General features: G+C 44.3%; 1 protein-coding gene and 1 long non-coding RNA gene across 2 annotated transcripts in view; one reads left to right on the top strand and one right to left on the bottom strand.

The window, feature by feature from the left end:
- The window catches only part of gpam (glycerol-3-phosphate acyltransferase, mitochondrial), a 28,933-nt gene extending 13,495 nt beyond the window's left edge, over positions 1-15,438 (bottom strand). Inside the window, exons 1-9 of the mRNA XM_056577028.1 lie at positions 15,273-15,438; positions 8,254-8,375; positions 7,519-7,638; positions 6,842-6,915; positions 6,087-6,200; positions 5,445-5,597; positions 4,501-4,600; positions 3,921-4,057; positions 2,685-2,784 (exon numbers count right to left, since the gene is read on the bottom strand). Coding sequence (XP_056433003.1) covers positions 2,685-2,784; positions 3,921-4,057; positions 4,501-4,600; positions 5,445-5,597; positions 6,087-6,200; positions 6,842-6,915; positions 7,519-7,638; positions 8,254-8,337 — 882 coding nt within the window. The 5' untranslated portion in view covers positions 8,338-8,375; positions 15,273-15,438. The remainder of the gene's footprint in view (positions 1-2,684; positions 2,785-3,920; positions 4,058-4,500; positions 4,601-5,444; positions 5,598-6,086; positions 6,201-6,841; positions 6,916-7,518; positions 7,639-8,253; positions 8,376-15,272) is intronic.
- Positions 15,439-18,455: 3,017 nt separating this feature from the next.
- On the top strand, positions 18,456-19,876 carry LOC130371306 (uncharacterized). Its single transcript, XR_008893180.1, has 3 exons — positions 18,456-18,569; positions 18,666-18,973; positions 19,729-19,876. It is a non-coding gene; the product is annotated as an uncharacterized LOC130371306 (long non-coding RNA).
- Positions 19,877-19,920: the final 44 nt, after the last annotated feature.

Below are 19,920 nucleotides of genomic sequence, written 5' to 3'. Positions count from 1 at the left end.
GTCGTTGACATACATAATAAAAAGAATAAAGTACCTGCGGAACGCTAGTAAAAAAATGAAGCGGTCTGTAACGCTATATCAACCCAATAGATACGTATATACGTGGCGTGACGCCTGCAGGGATTCCCTGGTCACGAGGGACGTCAGGCTACAGGGGTCCACTCAGCTGTCTTCTGCATCCTCCCACAAAACTAGGGGTGCACTGTTGATGTGTGTGAAGTGGTTGTGGAGGAATGTGTGAATAATCATGAATAAATTATTGACAGAAATTATATTACTGTATAAGCATGAGCAGATTGCACATTATAGGTAGTGTACTATAATGATTAGTATAATTTAATCACTTTAACACTGACCAAAGGGCAGGTTGTAGACTGTGTAGTGGAAACACTGTGAGAATCTTTCTATACCATTTGAAGGATTATATACTTTATGAATGAGTCTTTGTTGAATCTTCTTTTTTGAAGGGACTCTTACTACTTGAAACGATCCTGTGATGTTCTGTGCCATCGGTACCGTGTACTAATATTCCTCAAACAGAATTCTTCCGTTAAGGTCGAGACCACGTAATGGTTGGAAAATGTTTTCTGGAAGAAGTGGACAAGGGTGTCCACCAAGGTGTAAGATAAGGGAGGCGAGGTCGGAGGATGAGGGAAACTGGGTCAAGGGTTATCCAACAATACGAGGCAAACCATGCCGTCGGAGACTGTGACCATCAGGAGAACAACAGGAGTCGGTTGATGTTGAAGCCATGTGGGGGAGTTGTTTGACTACAACCGTGGCTTGGAGCATATGGGAGGAATCACAGAGCGACTCGATAAGAACGGTGCGCTGAAGCTGGAAGAGCAGGTGTTCAAACGACCAGCTCAGCTTTAGTTTTACTTTCTTAAAGTTCTGAAGAGAAATCATGCATTTTATTCTGCAGTTTCCTGATCTCCTTTTCTTGGTAGCCAAGTCTTTACACAACCCGGCCTGCAACCTGTCCCTTGGACAGGGGTAAAAATGATGACATTTTATTACACTTAATGGGACACTAGCTATAATATACAACCTGATCATACTATGTAATAAAGTTATACAATCATTTATATAAATGTTTTAATCATGATTATTCATTAATATAATAGTTAGAATTATGTTATTGTAATGATTCCCCAGGGATCAATAAAGTTTATTTTAACTAACAAGTCATTTGAGCCTTAGAATATATGCTAACTTTACAACGTGGGATCTGGTTTTCAAGTTACGCCTCCAAATTTGGGCTTATATTGTTAAAGTAAACATTGCAACATGTGGATTTTCTGTAAATTGTGCGTGGTTGCATGAGCTGAATTGTTGTATGCGCAATGTTCCGTTAGCTTGCTAGCATGCGAATGCTAGCAAGGCGTATGAGCGAGCACGACGAGCTTCAAGTCCCTGGGGTGCTTTAAAGCGGACTTGTTAATGAATGAATGACGTCGCTGATCGTGTTATAGCGTCTCCCAGTCGCCAAAACAGTACTTTACTTTTTCTCTTTATGTGTGACAACTCTGTGTTGTTCACCTTGGGAATGGTTGAGGTCAGGGTTTTTCCCCAGTGACTTGCAGTGGTCATTTGAATTTGACTCTGTGATCATTCTTTTAGTATCAACTCAACTTTCTACATTGCCGAAGGGGGATGTCCTTGATGGGCCCACCAAGTTTTAGATCCCTGGGCTACTCTGAAGCGGACTTGTGATTGATTGCATAATGGCGGCAAATTGGCCCACTGTCAGTTAGTCCTCGACACAACAGGGTGAAGCATATCACCAGAAGGAAGTGGTGGCTAAACAAGGAAACAAGGAAATGCTCAAATGCGCCAAATAAATACTGCATTATCAGAGCTCTGTTAGCTAGCACACCAAGAAGGTATGATATTAATACGATAAGATTAGTATGCCCCGGGCAGCGGTGATTCTACAACATCTCATGTTGTACTGAGGGCAGAATGGAGAGACATTGCAGCGACGCGATCTCTTCTTGAGGTACAAAGTGGCATTGCCAGACGCTAATACAGACCTCTGTGATATTATGTCAAAACTGTTATAAACTGTTAAGTGTTGTTCACTTTTTAAATGATTTAAACTACTAATCTTAAAAGTTGCATTGGCTACGATGTAATACGAAGCATTTCAACTAACTTCTGGCTTATCATTTTCTCTATATTTGTATTCAATCGATTGTGATTTCAAAAGTATTAATTAAATACCAACTAACACATATATAAATGTTATTGTCTACAAATACACAGTGCTGCCCGGCCTGTACATCTCACTGTTTACATGAACTTCCTGATGACACTCTAAAACCCCACCCACTATTGATATCTACACAGTCTATTAAGTTTGCCCACGCAACATACTTTATTCCCCGCAGAATACAAAAAAAACAGAATACACGGGACAAATTGTCGTGTTCTCTTATATAGTTTAAAGCACTGTGAGTTTCCCCCAACGTACACGCATCAAAAGTCAATGAACATGTAGGATATCTAGAATATGCGACACACACACACACACACACACACACACACACACACACACACACACACACACACACACACACACACACACACACACACACACACACACACACACACACACACACACACACACACACACACACACACACACACACACACACACACACACACACACAGAGACTTACTGCGTGCAACAGCGATCTGTACAGAACATCTTTCTTGCCGGTTCCGTTCTCTTCCATTTTGCGGCGTATGAAGAATCCTCCCAGTTTACGAATCAACGTGCTGGGAAGAGAACACACAACAACCAACATGATTGGCCTCGTCTGACCCAAGTGGTAGAGCAGGGCACGTATACTGCCAGGGTTAGGGGTTCAAATCCCCATCTGACTCAAGAGGTAGAGCCAGGCATTAACAGTGCCAGGGTGAGGGGTTTCATTCCCTGTCTCGGTCAACTGCTAGAGCAGGGCATTCATATTTGTAGAATACATCAGCTATGGGATGTGATTTTATCTATAACGTTATTATTGAAATCACTACTGATTGGCATTGATTACGAAAAGTTTCAGTTTTTTTTAAATCTAGATCTTGTTGATCTTCAAAAAGGTATCCGTTTGATATTTATTGATAATCAGAAAAAATCATGTTCCTCATCCTTCTATTATATTGGGGGGGGGGGGGGGGGGGGTGAACTCAGCAAACATGCTATTGGCTGCCTACTGCCCCACCCCTCCATATTAGCCCCCTGCATCAGCCCCTCCAGCTCACAGCCCCCTGACCCATCCCCTTAGTCACCCAGTTTCCAGTGTCAAGGGCGGATTATTTTAACTCTCCTCAATGTTGGTCTCAGATCACATGTTATTTATGACCACATTGGAAACCAACCTGGCCCTGAATCTACTAATAGGATTTAAGATCAGGGGAAAAAGGATTCAGAATCTTTCCCAGTCGCCCACTTCCCGTTTGTGATAAGGACTGCTTCCCAGGCAATGCTAGTTGCGTTTCATAAATGCGTCGTGATGAATCACAAAATGTGCATTGGTTCAACCTAAATACGGCCGGACAATTCAGCACATTTCCAGGGACAAATTGTTTTTCCTCGGGTGTAAGCACATGCATTGTTGACACCATAGAAAGGCTATTCTTGGGATGTCCCAGAAGAGATGGGTTTCATTCTCAGTAACATCATTTTACGAGGAAATAATCACTTTTAGCCCTGATGAGTGACAACTCATTGGTTCAGCTTTACATAACTTACATATTAAACTGTCTCTCCTCCTTAGTTTATCCGTTTTTCCAGGACTTGAAATTATGGGGAAGATTTTGCTGTTTGTGTGTCGGTCTACTTTCATCGGACAGCAGTTTCCCTAAACCTTAATTATCTGGATCTGATTGGCTGACAGCCTAGCGAGGACTCTCACCTGAAGATGGGGATGTTAAGGTTGTTGCCGGCGGCGATGTGAGGGGCTTTGATGTTGTGACAGAAGAGGATGAAGGTGATGAGGAGGTAGTCGATGTGGGACTTATGGACCGGGAGGAAGACCAGGGGTACATTTTGCTGTCAAGAAAAAAAACACACAAAGAAGTTCAAAGATGCCCACATCTTCAACAAGAAAAGATAAATGCTTTAAAGAGCAGTGTGCACAGGCCCCACCCTTACAACCCTTTTGATACACACACTTAACACACTGACTCGTCACTTTATCAAAGTCCAAGTCCCTCAGACCCTTTCTACAGGCACGTTTGAATATGTACTTCCTCAAAATCAAAATACCGCTGTAAAGAGCCGAAAAAGTGACTCGTCTGTTAAAAATCCTCAAAGGGACACTAACCAAGTACGTAAGCAGTACTGTGACTTATCCCACAGCCTCTGTATGTCGATCTGTGTGTGTGTGTGTGTGTGTGTGTGTGTGTGTGTGTGTGTGTGTGTGTGTGTGTGTGTGTGTGTGTGTGTGTGTGTGTGTGTGTGTGTGTGTGTGTGTGTGTGTGTTCACTACTAACCTCAGTAGCTGCCTTCTTGACCATCTCCAGCTGGCCCTTGTGAATCTGTATGCTCCAAAAGAATCCATTAAACAGTTTCAGCAGAACCCAGCCGGTCAGCCTACACAGAGAGACAGTGACATTCAGACAGAGAGAGAGAGACAGAGAGAGAGGATGGAAGGAGAACAGAGAATGAAGAAAAGAGAAAAAATTGTAAAGTATTGGTAAAATAACAATGGTGTATGTGTATTTCTGATGTAACTTTTCATCGGGGACATCACATCAGTATACAGTATCTCTGAAAATCAATTCAAACAAGTTATCATTGTGAAAAAATATCTCCAGCCACAGGCAGAAAGCGGTGCACTGGATATGACAATATGACTATCCATATGCGACCAACATGTGGAAAGTCTTCTCTGTGCCACGCAGCATAACATGTTGCTCTACCTTTTGCTTGTACACAGTGGCTTTGAGAAGTGGAGGGTTGCAGTATTTAGTCAGTCAACCACTTCCTGCTCATTCATGCTTCCTTCACTCCAATTTAAAATGGATCTAGATGCTAAAACCCAACCGTTCACCCGAGAGGCCCAACGTGCTTGCAGCCGTCTCAGCGGAGGGGCGGATGTGCTCTCACACATACAGGTTTCAGGTCTGTTCCACATCCATGGTTTTAAACTATCTCCCTGAACGGGTGGTGACGTTAAGACTACGTGTACTACCAGTTCACATTGTTTGGATAATGGCAAATCGCATTTTTTACTAAAAGAAACGCAAGGTCTATGAAAGTAGACACAGCAAGGCAATTATTTAAATATATTTGCATTGCCCTTTTGTTTAAAACTGGATGACGACTTGTGCCGTCTGAGGTAAGCACCTGGCTTGGAAATTTGACTTGCATCCCCCCCCTCCCCCCCAGGTAATACGTACTGTGCTCTGAGCAGTAGACTCTCTGCTGTCCTTACCTGATAATGGTTGGGGAGACATTGGCCACCATCTCCTGGAGGATCCCCCTGGCCTTCCGTCTCACCTGCCCCTCAGCCTTCTGCTGCAGGGCGGGCTGGCTCTCTAATCCAGCCCCAGGCTCCGAGGCCACCTCAATGATGGCCTGCTCCACCCTGGGTCAGGCAGAGGAAATCACCCGGTGAAAAAGATGCTGGGATTCAAATGAGACACCGCTCAACTTTAATTATTACATTTTAGTTCATTATTTGTTCCTTAAAAAAGGTAATAGTAGTAGGGGAAAAATTATTTCGGCTGGGGAAAACGTATTCAAGTTTTGAATATTTAATGCCGAAACTAAATAAATCACAATTAAAAAAACAAGAAAAAGTTAAAATACAAAACAAGAAAAACCTAATCATAACCACATTATCCCAGCAGACTGTTTTGAAACTGTTGGATGTGAATCAACTATGTGGGCAAAATACTTAACATTATCATTAAAAAATCATATAAGGTTTTACGATTCTCATGAATAAACAGTCAGTATCATCGGATGGGGTTAAGGAGGTGGGTGCTTTTAATTTGAAAGGTGCCATCATGCTTAAAGGCAAGTGGATGAGGCTATGGTGGTTTAATGTAAAAGGCGGTTGTCATGGCGGTACCTGCTGTTGTTGAGGACATTATCAACCACGTTCCTGGCGAACATGTCCTTGTTGACGTCTCTCTCACAAACAAACAACACATAGCTCAGACTACGAGCTAGCCAGCCCCGATACCTGTCAACACACACACACACAAGAATTCAGTTGTCTAACAGTGTCTAACTATTCGTCTAGTAAAGGCCAAAACCGGTGTCTTGAACAGGTCTCTCAAGTAAAAGAGCTGCTGACCATGTCATATTTAGCTTCGCTGAATATAGCAGGCTGAAAAGGTCACAAGAAGAAACATTTTGGATCGGAAAGCCAAACAAAGCCTATGTGGATAAAAAAACGTGGCTGGTCTTGATAAAGATAACAGAATAGCCAATAATCAATATCTTGGAGATTATCGTCGAATATCATTGATCAGACATGGATCAAAGGGAGTCACAGAGTTGGTGAGGCTGATGTTGGTTGAAAAACAAGCCCAACCAGTTCATTATTCAATGTTTTCAAACCCTTCCACCGGCTAACGCGGAGATAAAGCCCTGCACTGGTCAGCATATGTATGTTCTACACATGTCTACACGTGTTCACCCACAGACACAACAACACAGGCAGTCTCCTGCGTTCGGTCCTTCATGGCACACACGTATACAACTGGATGACCCAATAATAATATGATAATAGGATAATAGGATAATGGGTCAACCGTGCTTCCCCTGTAGAGTTATTCCAGGGTTCATTCAGCCTTTAAGGTCATTTATACAACAGGGTACCTGGTGTGTGTCTCATTGATGTAGATGACATTTCGTAGGCCCAGGGATGGAATACTAGGATTAAACAGTCTCTCCTGAAACAGAGAAATAAATACCATGAATAAATGTGTGTTTCTAGTCCAAAACCCTCTTTTGGGCTACCAACAGCGTGGTTTTGAGGCAAAACATGTCATTGTGAACAACACCCATTGCGAAGAAAATTGAAAAACGCAGAAGAAAGGGAAAAGTTTATAAGGTTTGCTAAATTATTTAAAACCTCTTTCCCACAAGCCCAACAGTAGGCTCAAAGTGGTGAATCAGCAAAATAGTACATTAATCTCCAGCTGCGCATTGGGGTTTGAAACAGAAACCATTTTAGTTGTCCTTTGCTGTCAGCATAGCATGAGTAAGGGAATGCTAGTGTTAGAGAAGTTAACAGTGCTTATGTTAATGATTGGTGCCATCGGCGCAAACAGGGCAGGGATGGGCTTGAACTCAAAGTATATGTTAGCACTGTTAGCGTTGCTTCGTGGCTCTTATTTGTTATCAGTGCTAATGTAGACTAGCGATGCTTATGCAGATTGACAGTGCTAGACCTTGAGTAGCTGGACCTTTTGATAGTGAAGCTTGTGTCGGATAGCATTTTCAGTATTGTTAGCCCGTCAAGTGTTGCGATGCTAGTGCGGGCGCAGGTATACCTGGCTCTGTGGGGTACATGAGTGGCAGCAGAGGCCAACAAAGGGCCTCTTGCGGTTCAGAAGGCCCTCCTTCCAGGTGGTGCTAACACACCGTAGCACAGACGGGCTACAGCTCCGGTCCTGGAACAGAAGATGACATCCATCACTCTTAGGACCCACCAGCGCCCCTGACCCCTCCCAATATAGAGCGCTGAATCGACAGCTTTGGCATCGCCCCGATAAAAAAGATGGATACAACTCCAGGTTTAGAAAGTGGAAGTCATGCTATTGTAGTCTCTCCATAACTGAGCAAGGCAATTGACCATTACTCTTTAGCTGTACCTCTTAATGGTAAAGTTATGTCTTTAATCTGGATGATAGAAATATGTCTACATGTGTATGTTATTGCTGTGGACAGACATTTTAAATAAGCATCCCTATATCCACAAATTAATATAATTGTAAAAAACTAAAAATAAAATAAAAAAAACTGAAATATATCCTATATATATACACATATACTAGCGTTTTCAAACATTGTTATTCGGAATTGTATTCTCCATCCACACTAAAAGTTTTTCAGAACCCTCCATTTTCATGCTAATTCCCCCCGAGCCTCACTACAGCGTTGGGATCCACTTTGGGATTCACTTTGAGATTCACTTTGAGGATGCATTTCCCAATGTCCCATGGCCTGCCTGAGACAGAGCCAGCTCCAGAAGGCCCTTGAGAGGGGAGATGTTTGAGAGGTCTTACCGAGTCTTCGTTTGAGTGTTTCCAGCGGTTTCCGCCCTGCTCGCCATTGTTGACCTGGAGCAACAGACCGTCAGAGAGCTCCATCTCTGCTGCCTCTAGATGATGAACCTACAGCGGGAAAGCTGTCAACAACAACAGGCAAAACATTCAGATTGGTTTCTACTACAAAAGGCGCTTTTCTGGACTGTCCAATGGTGCGAGAGGAACTCAAGAGATTAGAAAAAAATTAAGGCCCTCAGGGGGAATGTCACATTTGAATTCACCCCACGAATTTACAAATCATACTTTTTTTTTTTTTTAAATCATAGATGGAGATAACGGGTGTGAGAGCAGAAATTATGACAGTAGACGCAAGCCATGTTTACATTAATAGCAAAAACTTTTTCAGATACTTAAGCCTCAATACATACTTAGTCCATAGAATAAACATTATTTTAAACCCCAAAAAAACAACTTTTCCAAGAACACTCACTTTAAGATAACGAAAAATGTGTTAAATAAAGTACAGTCTACATTTTGCAAATTAAATGTTACGGCAACAGAATCATGAAAAAAAAAAACACCACAGGATTTACAAGTGAACAAGCTCCAACATCTGCCTCCTAGAGAACAACACGCGTTTTGCCTCCGGCTAAAAGCAGTGTGTGTATCCACCATTAACTTAACAAACACCAACTTCTTCCTACTCAAGAGCCGTGCGTCTGCGTCAAAGATTATTCCAGCAGAAGAAAGCGTCCTGTGCCTTGGACAACCATCACTCAGGTACTGGTGGAGAATGAACTATTCAAGCCGTCCAACATGGTCCTTCTTGTCAGACGAGATCACCCATGACCCGACCCTCCATTCAGCCTGCATTCTTTACATGCTTCCACACACAGTTAAGACCAGACCGGGCCTGTTCTGCACAGAAGCAATTAAAACTGCTTACGGTCATGAATTTGGTTTAAAAACAGGCAACAGAATGAGCATCGCTCCTCTCTCTCATTCTCTGTCCAATTCAAAAGCCCTGATTATTAGCATATGGAACACACTAACATTGTTAAAGTTTAGAATAAATAAAGAATGGTAAAGGCTAGGAGTAGTCTTACGTAAATACTTAATTTGGGGACGTGTCTTTAGGGTTATTTGTTCCGCTTCTACAGCGGATCTTTTGTAATTTGTTAACCTTTGTGGCGTGGAGTGAATCTATCAATGAGGGGCTTTAAAATGGTGTAATATAAGAAGAAATCCTGATAATTCCATCCATCTTTCTATCATTCCAAGACCAGATCACAAACACCTGCTTCAAGGTCAAATGTTACTCCGCCAAGAAGAAAAGAATGAAACGACCATAAGCCATCAGAGGCCTTGTTTCGTTTTTTTACTCCTCTTCATTGTTGGGGAAAGATCCTAACTGTTACTTTGGGGAGAGCTGATTGGTCGACACAAGGGCGACAGGACTTACACAGGGTGTCAGGTTGTGGTGTTGCTCCACAGTTCACAAACACGTGAGACAACCCTGCTGTCCAAGCCAGCTCCTGATGCCCTCTACTCTACACTCTGGAAGAGGGCTGGGACTTCCTGTTTCCTACAAAGTAAAAGTCCTCCTGGGAAAATAAAGTTTTGCTGATTATCACCAATTAATTTATTATCAGTGTTATCAGCTGATTCAGAGTCCTGGCCTAAAGTTGTAAAAGCAACTTCTTCCATAGAAGAAGAACCCTATATTATTTATTGAATATCTTCTTGCTCGACTCACCAACCCTCCAACTTGAAAATAATCATTGTGTGTCGGACTAAAACATACAGACAAACAGTACCTTGGCCATAAAGATATGGAGGGATCCACATCTTCATGTCAATACCACCGAGTGTCCAGCATGACATGACCTAAAGTGAACCCCTAAACTCTTTGTTTGTCAGTGGGTTGTGGTTTTTCATGTGGGTAGTTTCCATTTGTCCCTTCTTCATGCACCTCGACCGTGTCTAATTCCTGTAGGTCCTCCTGTCCAATGTGCAACGGAATGAATCGGAATCTGAGGGGACTGGCACCTCTGGGAACAACACTAACATGAACCCAATCCCTACTTCACATGCAACCCCTCACTTTTACCCCACTTAGACAGCCAGCGAATCACAGGGGGGAGACAGAAAGAAGGTTCCTTGCTCAATAGGCTTGACCCATGTGCAGGATGATCAGATAAGGCTTTCAGAGCCTCTATAGACTAACACGGCAGAACCCTAGACTAACCCCTGAAGTAAACCAAAAACGAACCCCTTATAACCCTAATATATAACGTAACCATAACTGTCTCTAACTTAATGGTTCAACTTAACCACTTAAACTCAACCGTCCCTAGTCTAATACCTCGAATGTATCATAACCTACTATCTATTAAACTTAACCACCATCTATAACCTTTCACCGAAACTCATCAATAATCTTAAACCTAGACACCACCATCTATAACCAATCAAATCATAACCATAGCTTGACACCTTATTGTAACCCTCTCCAACTCAAATCATAAACTTAACCATTTCTAAACGCATCAAGAAAATTCTTAGTGCACGTTTATCCCCAGCAGTTTTCCCCCCCAAGCCCCCCAGCTGTGCAGTAGCACTCTGACCTCAGCAGAACCCACCAACCTTATGCAGAGTAGAGATGTGTGCTCCGTCCTCACAACCAAAGGGGCTCTGGTAAGGAGACTCTGTGGCGTCCGTCCAGCTCTATGGACCTAGGCTTGGAGCCCCCACAAGGAGCCAGGGGGCCAGCCAAGAGTACCCTCCCACTCAGGGGCCGGACCCCAACTCTCCCCATTCTCATAGGCTATATGTTGGAAATGAATTACTATTTGGTGATAAGGGTTCAGGGGCCGTATTCACAAAGGATCTTAGGGCTAAAAGTAGGTCCTAACTGGCGAATTTAGGAGTAACTCCTAAAAATAATGGGCGTGTCACTCTTAAATTTAGGACTCCTAACTTTTTTCACTAAGAGCAATTCACAAAGTATTTTAGGACTAAAAGTAGCACCTAAGTCTAGGAGAGCTTAAAAGTCCTCAAGAGGACTCCTAACTCAGTAAGACCTATTCACAAAGAATCTTAAAATGCCTGCGAGACGACATGTTAGGGTATTCAACTTATTGTGGAGTTAATGCGCGATGCAATAACATCCCCGACTAACAGGAATAATCCGATTAGTCCCGAAATAAAAAGTTATAAAAAAATATATATAACTTATAAAAAATAAAAATAATTGCGCCATCAAAAGACGAGGACGTGTTCGTCAATAGGAAGAAAGTGCATTCCATCAACACGCAGGTTGTTTTTGATGCAAATTTTACCATAGCCTACTGGATGTTGTTGCAAAGTGGCCTGGATCTTCAGCTACCCATGATTCGCGCATTTTAATGGTGAGCGGTCTGAGGCAGCTTTTTGAGATGTACCAGTTGGGTGTCACTTGCTGGGTGACAGTGACTATCCATGCAAGACGTGGCTCTAGACACCCTACCTTAATCCACAACCGGGAGCACAGTTAAAGTGTAACATGTAAGTGATTACGCAGATTACGCTTAGTCCTATGCGTAAAACACATCGTATTGGCTCTTTGCGAGCACACAAACATACACGAAATGTTGTGGAGAGAGGAATTGGGCAGATGAAACGTCGGTTTCATGTCCTCCACGGCGAAATACGCCTCACCCCAGAGAGGGCAAGCACAGTAATCACTGTATGTGCCATTCTACACAACCTTTGCAAGCGGAGGAACATTCCACAGCCAGACGATGATGATGATGATGATGATGATGGCGATCAACATTACAAGGAATTTGGCCGTGTGGAACCGAGTGGACAGGCATTTAGGGACCACTTTGAAAACACATTTTAGGTAAACACCTTGGCACAAATCAGTCAACACTTGGGTAGTTCGTAACATTTATTTTATTTTAGATTTTACGTATTTTTATTGTTTGCTTTCTCTCTCTCTTGAACGTGCAGGCTACAACGTCATTATCGTGGTCTGCACAAAATGGTCATCATGCGTGTATTCTGCTAACTGCACTATAACTACTTAATAGGAATTCATTTCTAGCCTAGGCTATTTCCTTGTTTTTCGGTGATTCAGTGGGCTCGTCTGAACAACCAATCACCGAACTGACCGCTTCTAAACTCGTGCACGAGAATTGACGTAATCCATAGCAACGGCGCGTCACTCTTAGTTCACTCTTTGTGATTTATCCTTAAGAGAATGATAAGAGTAGGTCTCAGCGGCTTTGTGAATAACTTTTAAGAAAAAACTCCTACGTAAAATGTTTTAGCACGAGTTAGGAGCACTCCTAGCGGTAAGATAAAATGCTTTGTGAATACGGCCCCAGGTTTTTATCCAGAGGGCTTTCCAGTGAATTCAGATTCCTACATGTCATAAAGGTGCAGGCACAGGGCCGGTTAGGGCCGGTCAGGCGGCATTATGGCGTATTGCTCAAGAATGCCTGGCCCTTCAGATAGACTGTGGGACATTGACGATGAGAGTTAAACACCATAGCCATCCCATTATTCTTTCAGTCCATTAGCAATGAATTCATCATACCCCAGCTTGAAGCTGATCCAATCTGATAACAAACCAGCTGGTAGCTTGGTCGAGCTCATCCACATTAATCTTAAAAGGAGCACGTTTGTGTTCATAAGGAAATTATGTTCAACAACCTTTCCGGTTATCCTTTCCATGAAAATCGGTTCTTCCAAAGAAGCTCCATCTACATCGTTTACTGCACAGATCAGCCAACACCTCCCACTAGTGGAATTTCACGTTGTTCAGAAGGCGGATGTTGCCGTGGTAATGGGGTTGATCCTACGCTGACATCAGGAGACCAAGAGGGACCATAGACACGTGTCTCTACTTTCTTACCCCCACACTGCAACAATAACACAATCCCAAAGGTGGAACAAACACACTCTGCCTGACTAGAAAAATAAAAAAACAACCGTCAGATAAACGCTAATTGAACAGCTGACGACACAATGCTCCCCAAAGACGTAGCAACACACTAATAATAAAGCCGTAGTGGAATCTACAGGGAAATATGATGGAGGATCTGTAGACTCATAGAAATAGCAACATTGCAAAAATTTGTGGAAGGGCATTTCTATACTTACTTACTAAATGGATTACATGCAGCTGTTTTTATGGACAAAGATTTACAAACACATGCAACGTTTTCCAAGGGTTAACTGCATGATGAATGATTTAGAGTCAAGCATCACTGACATTTCGCTGTATAGTACTTTAATTTGCTGTCATGTTGTTGACATTTGACCCATTGCCGTAAGAAACAAATACGAAAATCTGAACGCGAATACGATGAGACAGATAACATAAGCCAAGCTCATTCCCAGACAGAGAGCAATGGGTACAAACATGTTATTAACAGAAAGCGCACGGCCAACAGTGCTTTAAACTGGAAAAAAATAGGTCACACACACACACACACACACACACACACACACACACACACACACACACACACACACACACACACACACACACACACACACACACACACACTTTATGAATGAACGCTTTCCTACCTAAGCTTGCGCGTGTACGTGCGTGTGACACGCACAGCACTTGACTAAACTGACCCAACTTCCGTTGAAAGAGCAAGTCTAAAGGATGCTCATTGTGGCTTTGTGTCGTCGGCACCACCGTGCCAGGAACACATCCACCGGTGTCGGCGGGGTCATTGACCGTGAGTAGCCCGGATTCAGTACGTGGCACGGCAGATTGAATGTCGGCGGCGACTCGGTAAACGCATAATGGCTGAACCTAGAAAAGGATGGAGCGATCAACGTTTATCCATCCATACCAGCTGCCCATATGGTGGGGCTTTTGTCTAAGGCAAGTCCATAATCTAACGCTCTCGATGTGTCATCTGTAGCGTACCGTTAATCCGCCTCACAACATATAGGGGGAAGAGGTATCGCATTTGACCCGATTACCCGTTCAATCACAATCGGGGCGGCATGTGGCTCAGGAGGTAGAGCGGGTTGACTGGTAACCGGAAGGTTGCTAGTTTGATCCCCGGCTCCTCCTATGAGTGTCGAGATGGCAGGGTGAGAGGCACCTCACCCTGACTGCTCCCGACGAGCTGGCTGTCACCTTGCATGGTTGACACCGCCGTCGGCGTGTGCATGAATGGGTGAATGTGAGGCAATATTGTTAAGCTCTTTGAGTGGTTAGAAAAGCGCTGCATAAATACAGTCCGTTTACCATGTCAAAGCATCCATCGCAATTAAACGGGTCAAGCGGGAGGAGCCGCCGCCTGCGACAGACGGGGGGCGACGCAGACAACAATAGTACTGGGGGTAGGACCTGATACAGCCCCCCCGTTAAGACGCGCACATATGGGACAGGCCTATTTGCAGAATATCCCTTAAACTATGACCGTCTTACTATTTTAAAAGAACATCGCTTTCAATTTCAGACGCTCTTGATTCTTATTAATCCATCCTTAATCCTTAAAGCAACCATGGGTTGGTCTTGTCAAACGTCTTCTACATGTATAAGGTTTACAATTATTACTTTGCATTGACATTTTGTGCATAGGAATAATTGTGTGTGTGTATATGGCACCTATTTTCTGCCTTCGTTCTCTTATATTGTGATACAGATGAATAAAGTACATCGTAGCTTTATCCTATTTTAGGCTTCATCAAAGGGGTGTCATACATAAGTGTAACGTTAGTAGGCTGCTCTTAAACTCCACGGAGCGGGTACAATAAAGAATTTAGTCCTTAATATAAAACATAACTACTAATCCCTGGAAGCATCTCGCGTGCCAGTCATCAGTTGTACGAGATTTTTTTGTTTTCTGAGAAAGATGTGGCTTTTAAAGATTTTCGACCATTTAACCTTAAGTCATTGGGAGTAATTGCAAGCATAACAGTTCCCCATATGTGTCTTCAAAAAGAGGCAGCGTTAGCGCTAGGTTAGCAGGTCGGCTAACCCCGCTCACCAAAGCAAGCGGTCCTATCCATCCTACCTTGAATGAAATGTCACTCGGATTCATATTTGTAGGAATGCACCGGGTAAAGGAAATACACCGTGGCGTGTTGCAGCGTCTTCTGATCGCCCTTGAAACCGCACGGCGTGGCTAAGCTCAGCTAGCTGCAGACAACAGCAGTGAAGCCGGTGGTTCAATGACAGCAGCTTCGTGCCGCTTCTGGCTCAGCCAGCAGCGGTGCGTTGGTTGGCCGCTAGAGGTCACTGTCGGGCTCCTCAGCAGCAGCGGTTCGTCTGTCGGCCTCTAGAGGTCACTGTCGGGCTCCATCCAGGAGCCCCGCTCCAGCGTCGTGCCGCTCTGCCAGCAGCGGTGCGTTGGTCGGACTCCATCCGAGAGCCCCGCTCCATCAGAGAAACCTTCACGACTTCGTTTGATGCAACTAAATTTTGTATCCGAGTATTTTATTGTTTATGTCGCAATGTATTAATTTAATTTAATTGAAGGAGAGCTTCTCCCCCCAAACTCTGGTGCAGATCTATATAACTGGGAAAAAGAAGAGACCAAAACACAAAAAAACAGGTGAATCCATGACAAGAAACTCAATTAGGCCATTTAAAATCGTTGAATGAGTGGGCTCAGCTGTAATGCTCAATTAAATGTACACAAAGCACAGCAAACTACTTCACTCTGGATTCATTATCTTTACTCAACTTGTTTGGAATTTAATCGAGAGAAAGGAAGGAAGGAAGGAAGGAAGGAAGGAAGGAAGGAAGGAAGGAAGGAAGGAAGGTAGAAAGAAAGAAAGAAAGAAAGAAAGAAAGAAAGAAAGAAAGAAAGAAAGAAAGAAAGAAAGAAAGAAAGAAAGAAAGAAAGAAAGAAAGAACGATCTTTGTTTTACCTATCAAACATCAACAGTTATAGTCTGTTTTTAGTTTTCATCTTTTAAGATCCAAATAAGATGCTACTATTATGGCACATTTCCACTGCATGGTGCGGACGGTACGGTTCGGTTCGCAAAGGTGCGGTACGGATTGCGTTTCCACCGCCAAAAGTGGCCGCGACCCGGACTGAGCCGTACTCGTTTAGCCCTCATCTTCAGTACTCCTCCGTTGGGCTACTGATGCCGCGTTTCCAATGCAGGGTGCGGTACGGTTCGGTTCGCCTCAGTCCGGTATAGCCCAGCTCAGTTCCGAGGTCGCGTTTCCACCGCCGACAGTACCCTTTATGGTAGGCCGGATGTCGATCGCTGCGGCAGCTACGTAAACATCGTAAACAACGTCTTCATCCCCAAGAATGCAGACAGTGCCGCCGCTCCCATAACGCGCACTACGCGCTGCGCGTAGGGCCTCAAGTCCTGAGGGGGCCCCCAAAAAAAAAAAATCCAATACTTGTGTGTAGGCCTACTGTATGTATGTTTTGGCTGTTCTGTGAACTGTGTTTACAAAGTAGATTTAACTTTTGCGTTTTAATAAAATGTTAAACTGGCAGAAACCAATTCCTTTTTTTGGGGGGGGGGGGGGGGGGGGGGGCCCATAAAGGAGTTATGCTTAGGGCCCCAAAATAGCTAGCAGCGGCACTGAATGCAGAGGAACGTCTCCTCCAATTGTTCGCCCAAGCAAGCGTTTAACGTGACATGTTCATTGTAAAGAATAATACCACGAGGCTACTGTTTGTTTGTTTTTATCCCCACGTCACCCGGAAGTGACGGTTCTGTCGACCAATCAACGGAGGGGGTGTGTAGCTCGAATTTTCCCGTACCCTTTCAGGCGTCTCGTCTCCGTACCCCAACGGAGGAGTACTGAAAACGAGGGCAATACGAGTACGGCTCAGTCCGGGTCACGCCCACTTTTGGCGGTGGAAACGCAATCCGTACCGCACCTTTGCGAACCGAACCGTACCGCACCCTGCAGTGGAAACGCGGCATGAGACGCCTGAAAGGGTGCCGGAAAATTCGAGCTACACAACCCCTCCGTAGATTGGTCGACAGTATTGTCACTTCCGGGCGACGTGGGGATAAAAACAAACAAACAGTAGCCTCGAGGTATTATTCTTTACAATGAACATGTCACGTAAAACGCTTGCTTGGGCGAACAAGGGGGTGGAGACGTTCCTCTGCATTCTTGGGGAGGAAGAAGTTGTTTACGATGTTTACGTAGCTGCCGCGGCGATCGACATCCGGTTTACCATAAAGGGTACTGTCGGCGGTGGAAACGCAACCTCGGAACTGAGCTGGGCTATACCGCCCCCTCCCTACCGGACTGAGGCGAACCGAACCGTACCGCACACTGCAGTGGAAACGCGGCATTATACTATCATGTCCCGATGTGTGTGTTGTTGGTGTTATGAACCAGAAGGTGGCAGCAGATCAACGGCGTCAACAACTCATCCGTATTTCATTGTTGGGACATGATACAAAAATAACATACATATTTTAAAATAATGAGCCTTACCCCTCATTCCATACCAATACAGACTGATGATTTACCTGAGATGAATCAGAGCCTATGGGCGTGGCTTATTTACCATTTGTAACTCTGAATAAACATTTGTGTTGAACCTTTGTCTTCGAGTCATACCTTGCCCTGGAACCAATCTTACCAGAGGCATCAAAATGACGCTTCATCTTTCAGCTTTCATTACTTCCAATCATTGACACGCATAACTCTTAGCTACATGGAAGAAATAAAACATTAATCTTTTACTTCATTTATAAAATCACGTTCACTGACTAACAGCACCCTAGAACACATTCACTCACACACACTATCTCTCTCTTTATATAAAAAATAAAATATAGGCCTACACGTAATGCACGTGTGTGTGTGTGTGTGTGTGTGTGTGTGTGTGTGTGTGTGTGTGTGTGTGTGTGTGTGTGTGTGTGTGTGTGTGTGTGTGTGTGTGTGTGTGTGTGTGTGTGTGTGTGTGAGAGAGAGATCGAGAGAGAGATCGAGTTGAAACAATTGTTTTCTTCAAATCTATTGATCAACCCTGACTTTTTCAGAATGCAAGTGCTTGTAAGGCGCCACGTTTGTCATTTTTCCCTGAAACACACACACACACACACACACACTCCCAGACATATATATGGTCCCCAAGAGCATACCGAACATGGGGTTTGTTTTCTTTAGAGGCTCTTACTGTGGGGGCCCGTTTCAAAACAACTTTCCATGGGAAACTATTTCCAGCATGTGGCCGTGATTAGTTTGTTCGTTTGCACGTTTCCCTCCTGATTCCGACACACATTTGTGTTGCAGGCCTCCCACACGCCATCAACTAGTCCTCTGTAATTCTGACAAACTGCTTGTAAACAACGAGGAGCCTTTTTCATCTGGGACGGTAAGTCAGAGTTAGAAGTTAGAAGAAATACGATTACAACTAAACAAAATCAGTTATTTTAATGAACACCGTTCTTCGTGGACACAATACATTTAGCGTGATTCAAACTACACGTCAAGCACAAGTTTCCGAGCAGCGACAACACGACTGCATCACACGACACACCCCGAACACCAGACCCGCCCTACAGCCGTCCCCCCACCGCAGGCACTGTGGTCGCTGGGTCGTGTTTGTATACCTGGCACTTCACCTGCGGCCGCCCCGATCTCACCGCATTGTCATCTGAAGAAAAGAAGAGAAAGAAATACTTCATAGCAGCAAAGAGATCTACTTCACGTCCCAGCACGTGTTCCGCTCGCTCAAACGATTAATCTACCATTTGGCGATACAAGGTTTCTTCACAGGTGCGTTACCATGGAGGTTAAATTCAAGTTAAATCGCCGAAGTAGGACCTACTTGTTTTCCTTCATTCCTCCTGTGATGTCACTCACCGCATCTAGCGGGCCTGCTCTGCATGGATGAATAGGAGCTGGCCTGTTGTGACACATGTCTGTCTCTGTCTCTCTGTGTGTGTGTGTGTGTGTGTGTGTGTGTGTGTGTGTGTGTGTGTGTGTGTGTGTGTGTGTGTGTGTGTGTGCTGGTTTCTCTGAGCGGGGAGGTATTCCTTATAAAGAGGGGCAGCAGGTAAGTGTTGTAGACTGCAGTGTATGACGCTCTGAGAGGGATTGGTGTTTGTGACTCAGTGTGTTGCTGTATTGTGTGTGTGTGTGTGTGTGTGTGTCTTTTCCCTGTCACTGCCTCTGTGTACATGTAGAGCTCAATGTAGAATGTTGTGTTTGTGCTACATGAAATGTTTAGTCTCCTCACACGCAACCTCTTCCTCTTTCGATCTCACTCTATGTCTCACTCTCTCTTTTGCAAGCTCTCTCTCTCTCCCTCTCTATCACACACACACACACACACACACACACACACACACACACACACACACACACACACACACACACACACACACACACACACACACACACACACACACACACACACACAAACTTTTAATTGTTTCTCAACACATGTTGTGTCCTCCCTCCCTCCCCTCTCCCACTTCGCCCTCCATCTCCCCATCGATCTCCCTCTCCTTCCTGTCCCCCTGCTGTAGCCACTAACGGCGCTGGAATGCCTGGTCCGGCTAATTGCTCTTTTGATGCAACGGGCCGTTTCCTAGGAAGAGAGAGGTCGGGGCAGAGGGGGAGGGTCCTGCGGTAGGAGGAGGAGGAGGAGGAGGAGGGTCTTTGGGTGACCAGACGAGCCAGGAGCGCAGAGTCCCTCCCTGGGACGTCCCAGCAGGGCA

The sequence above is a fragment of the Gadus chalcogrammus genome, chromosome 18, assembly GCF_026213295.1.
Source record: "Gadus chalcogrammus isolate NIFS_2021 chromosome 18, NIFS_Gcha_1.0, whole genome shotgun sequence".
In the NCBI taxonomy this organism is placed as follows: Eukaryota; Metazoa; Chordata; class Actinopteri; order Gadiformes; family Gadidae; genus Gadus; species Gadus chalcogrammus.
The sequence above is the reverse complement of the archived record's forward strand: the minus strand, read 5'-3'. Positions and strand labels throughout refer to the sequence as shown.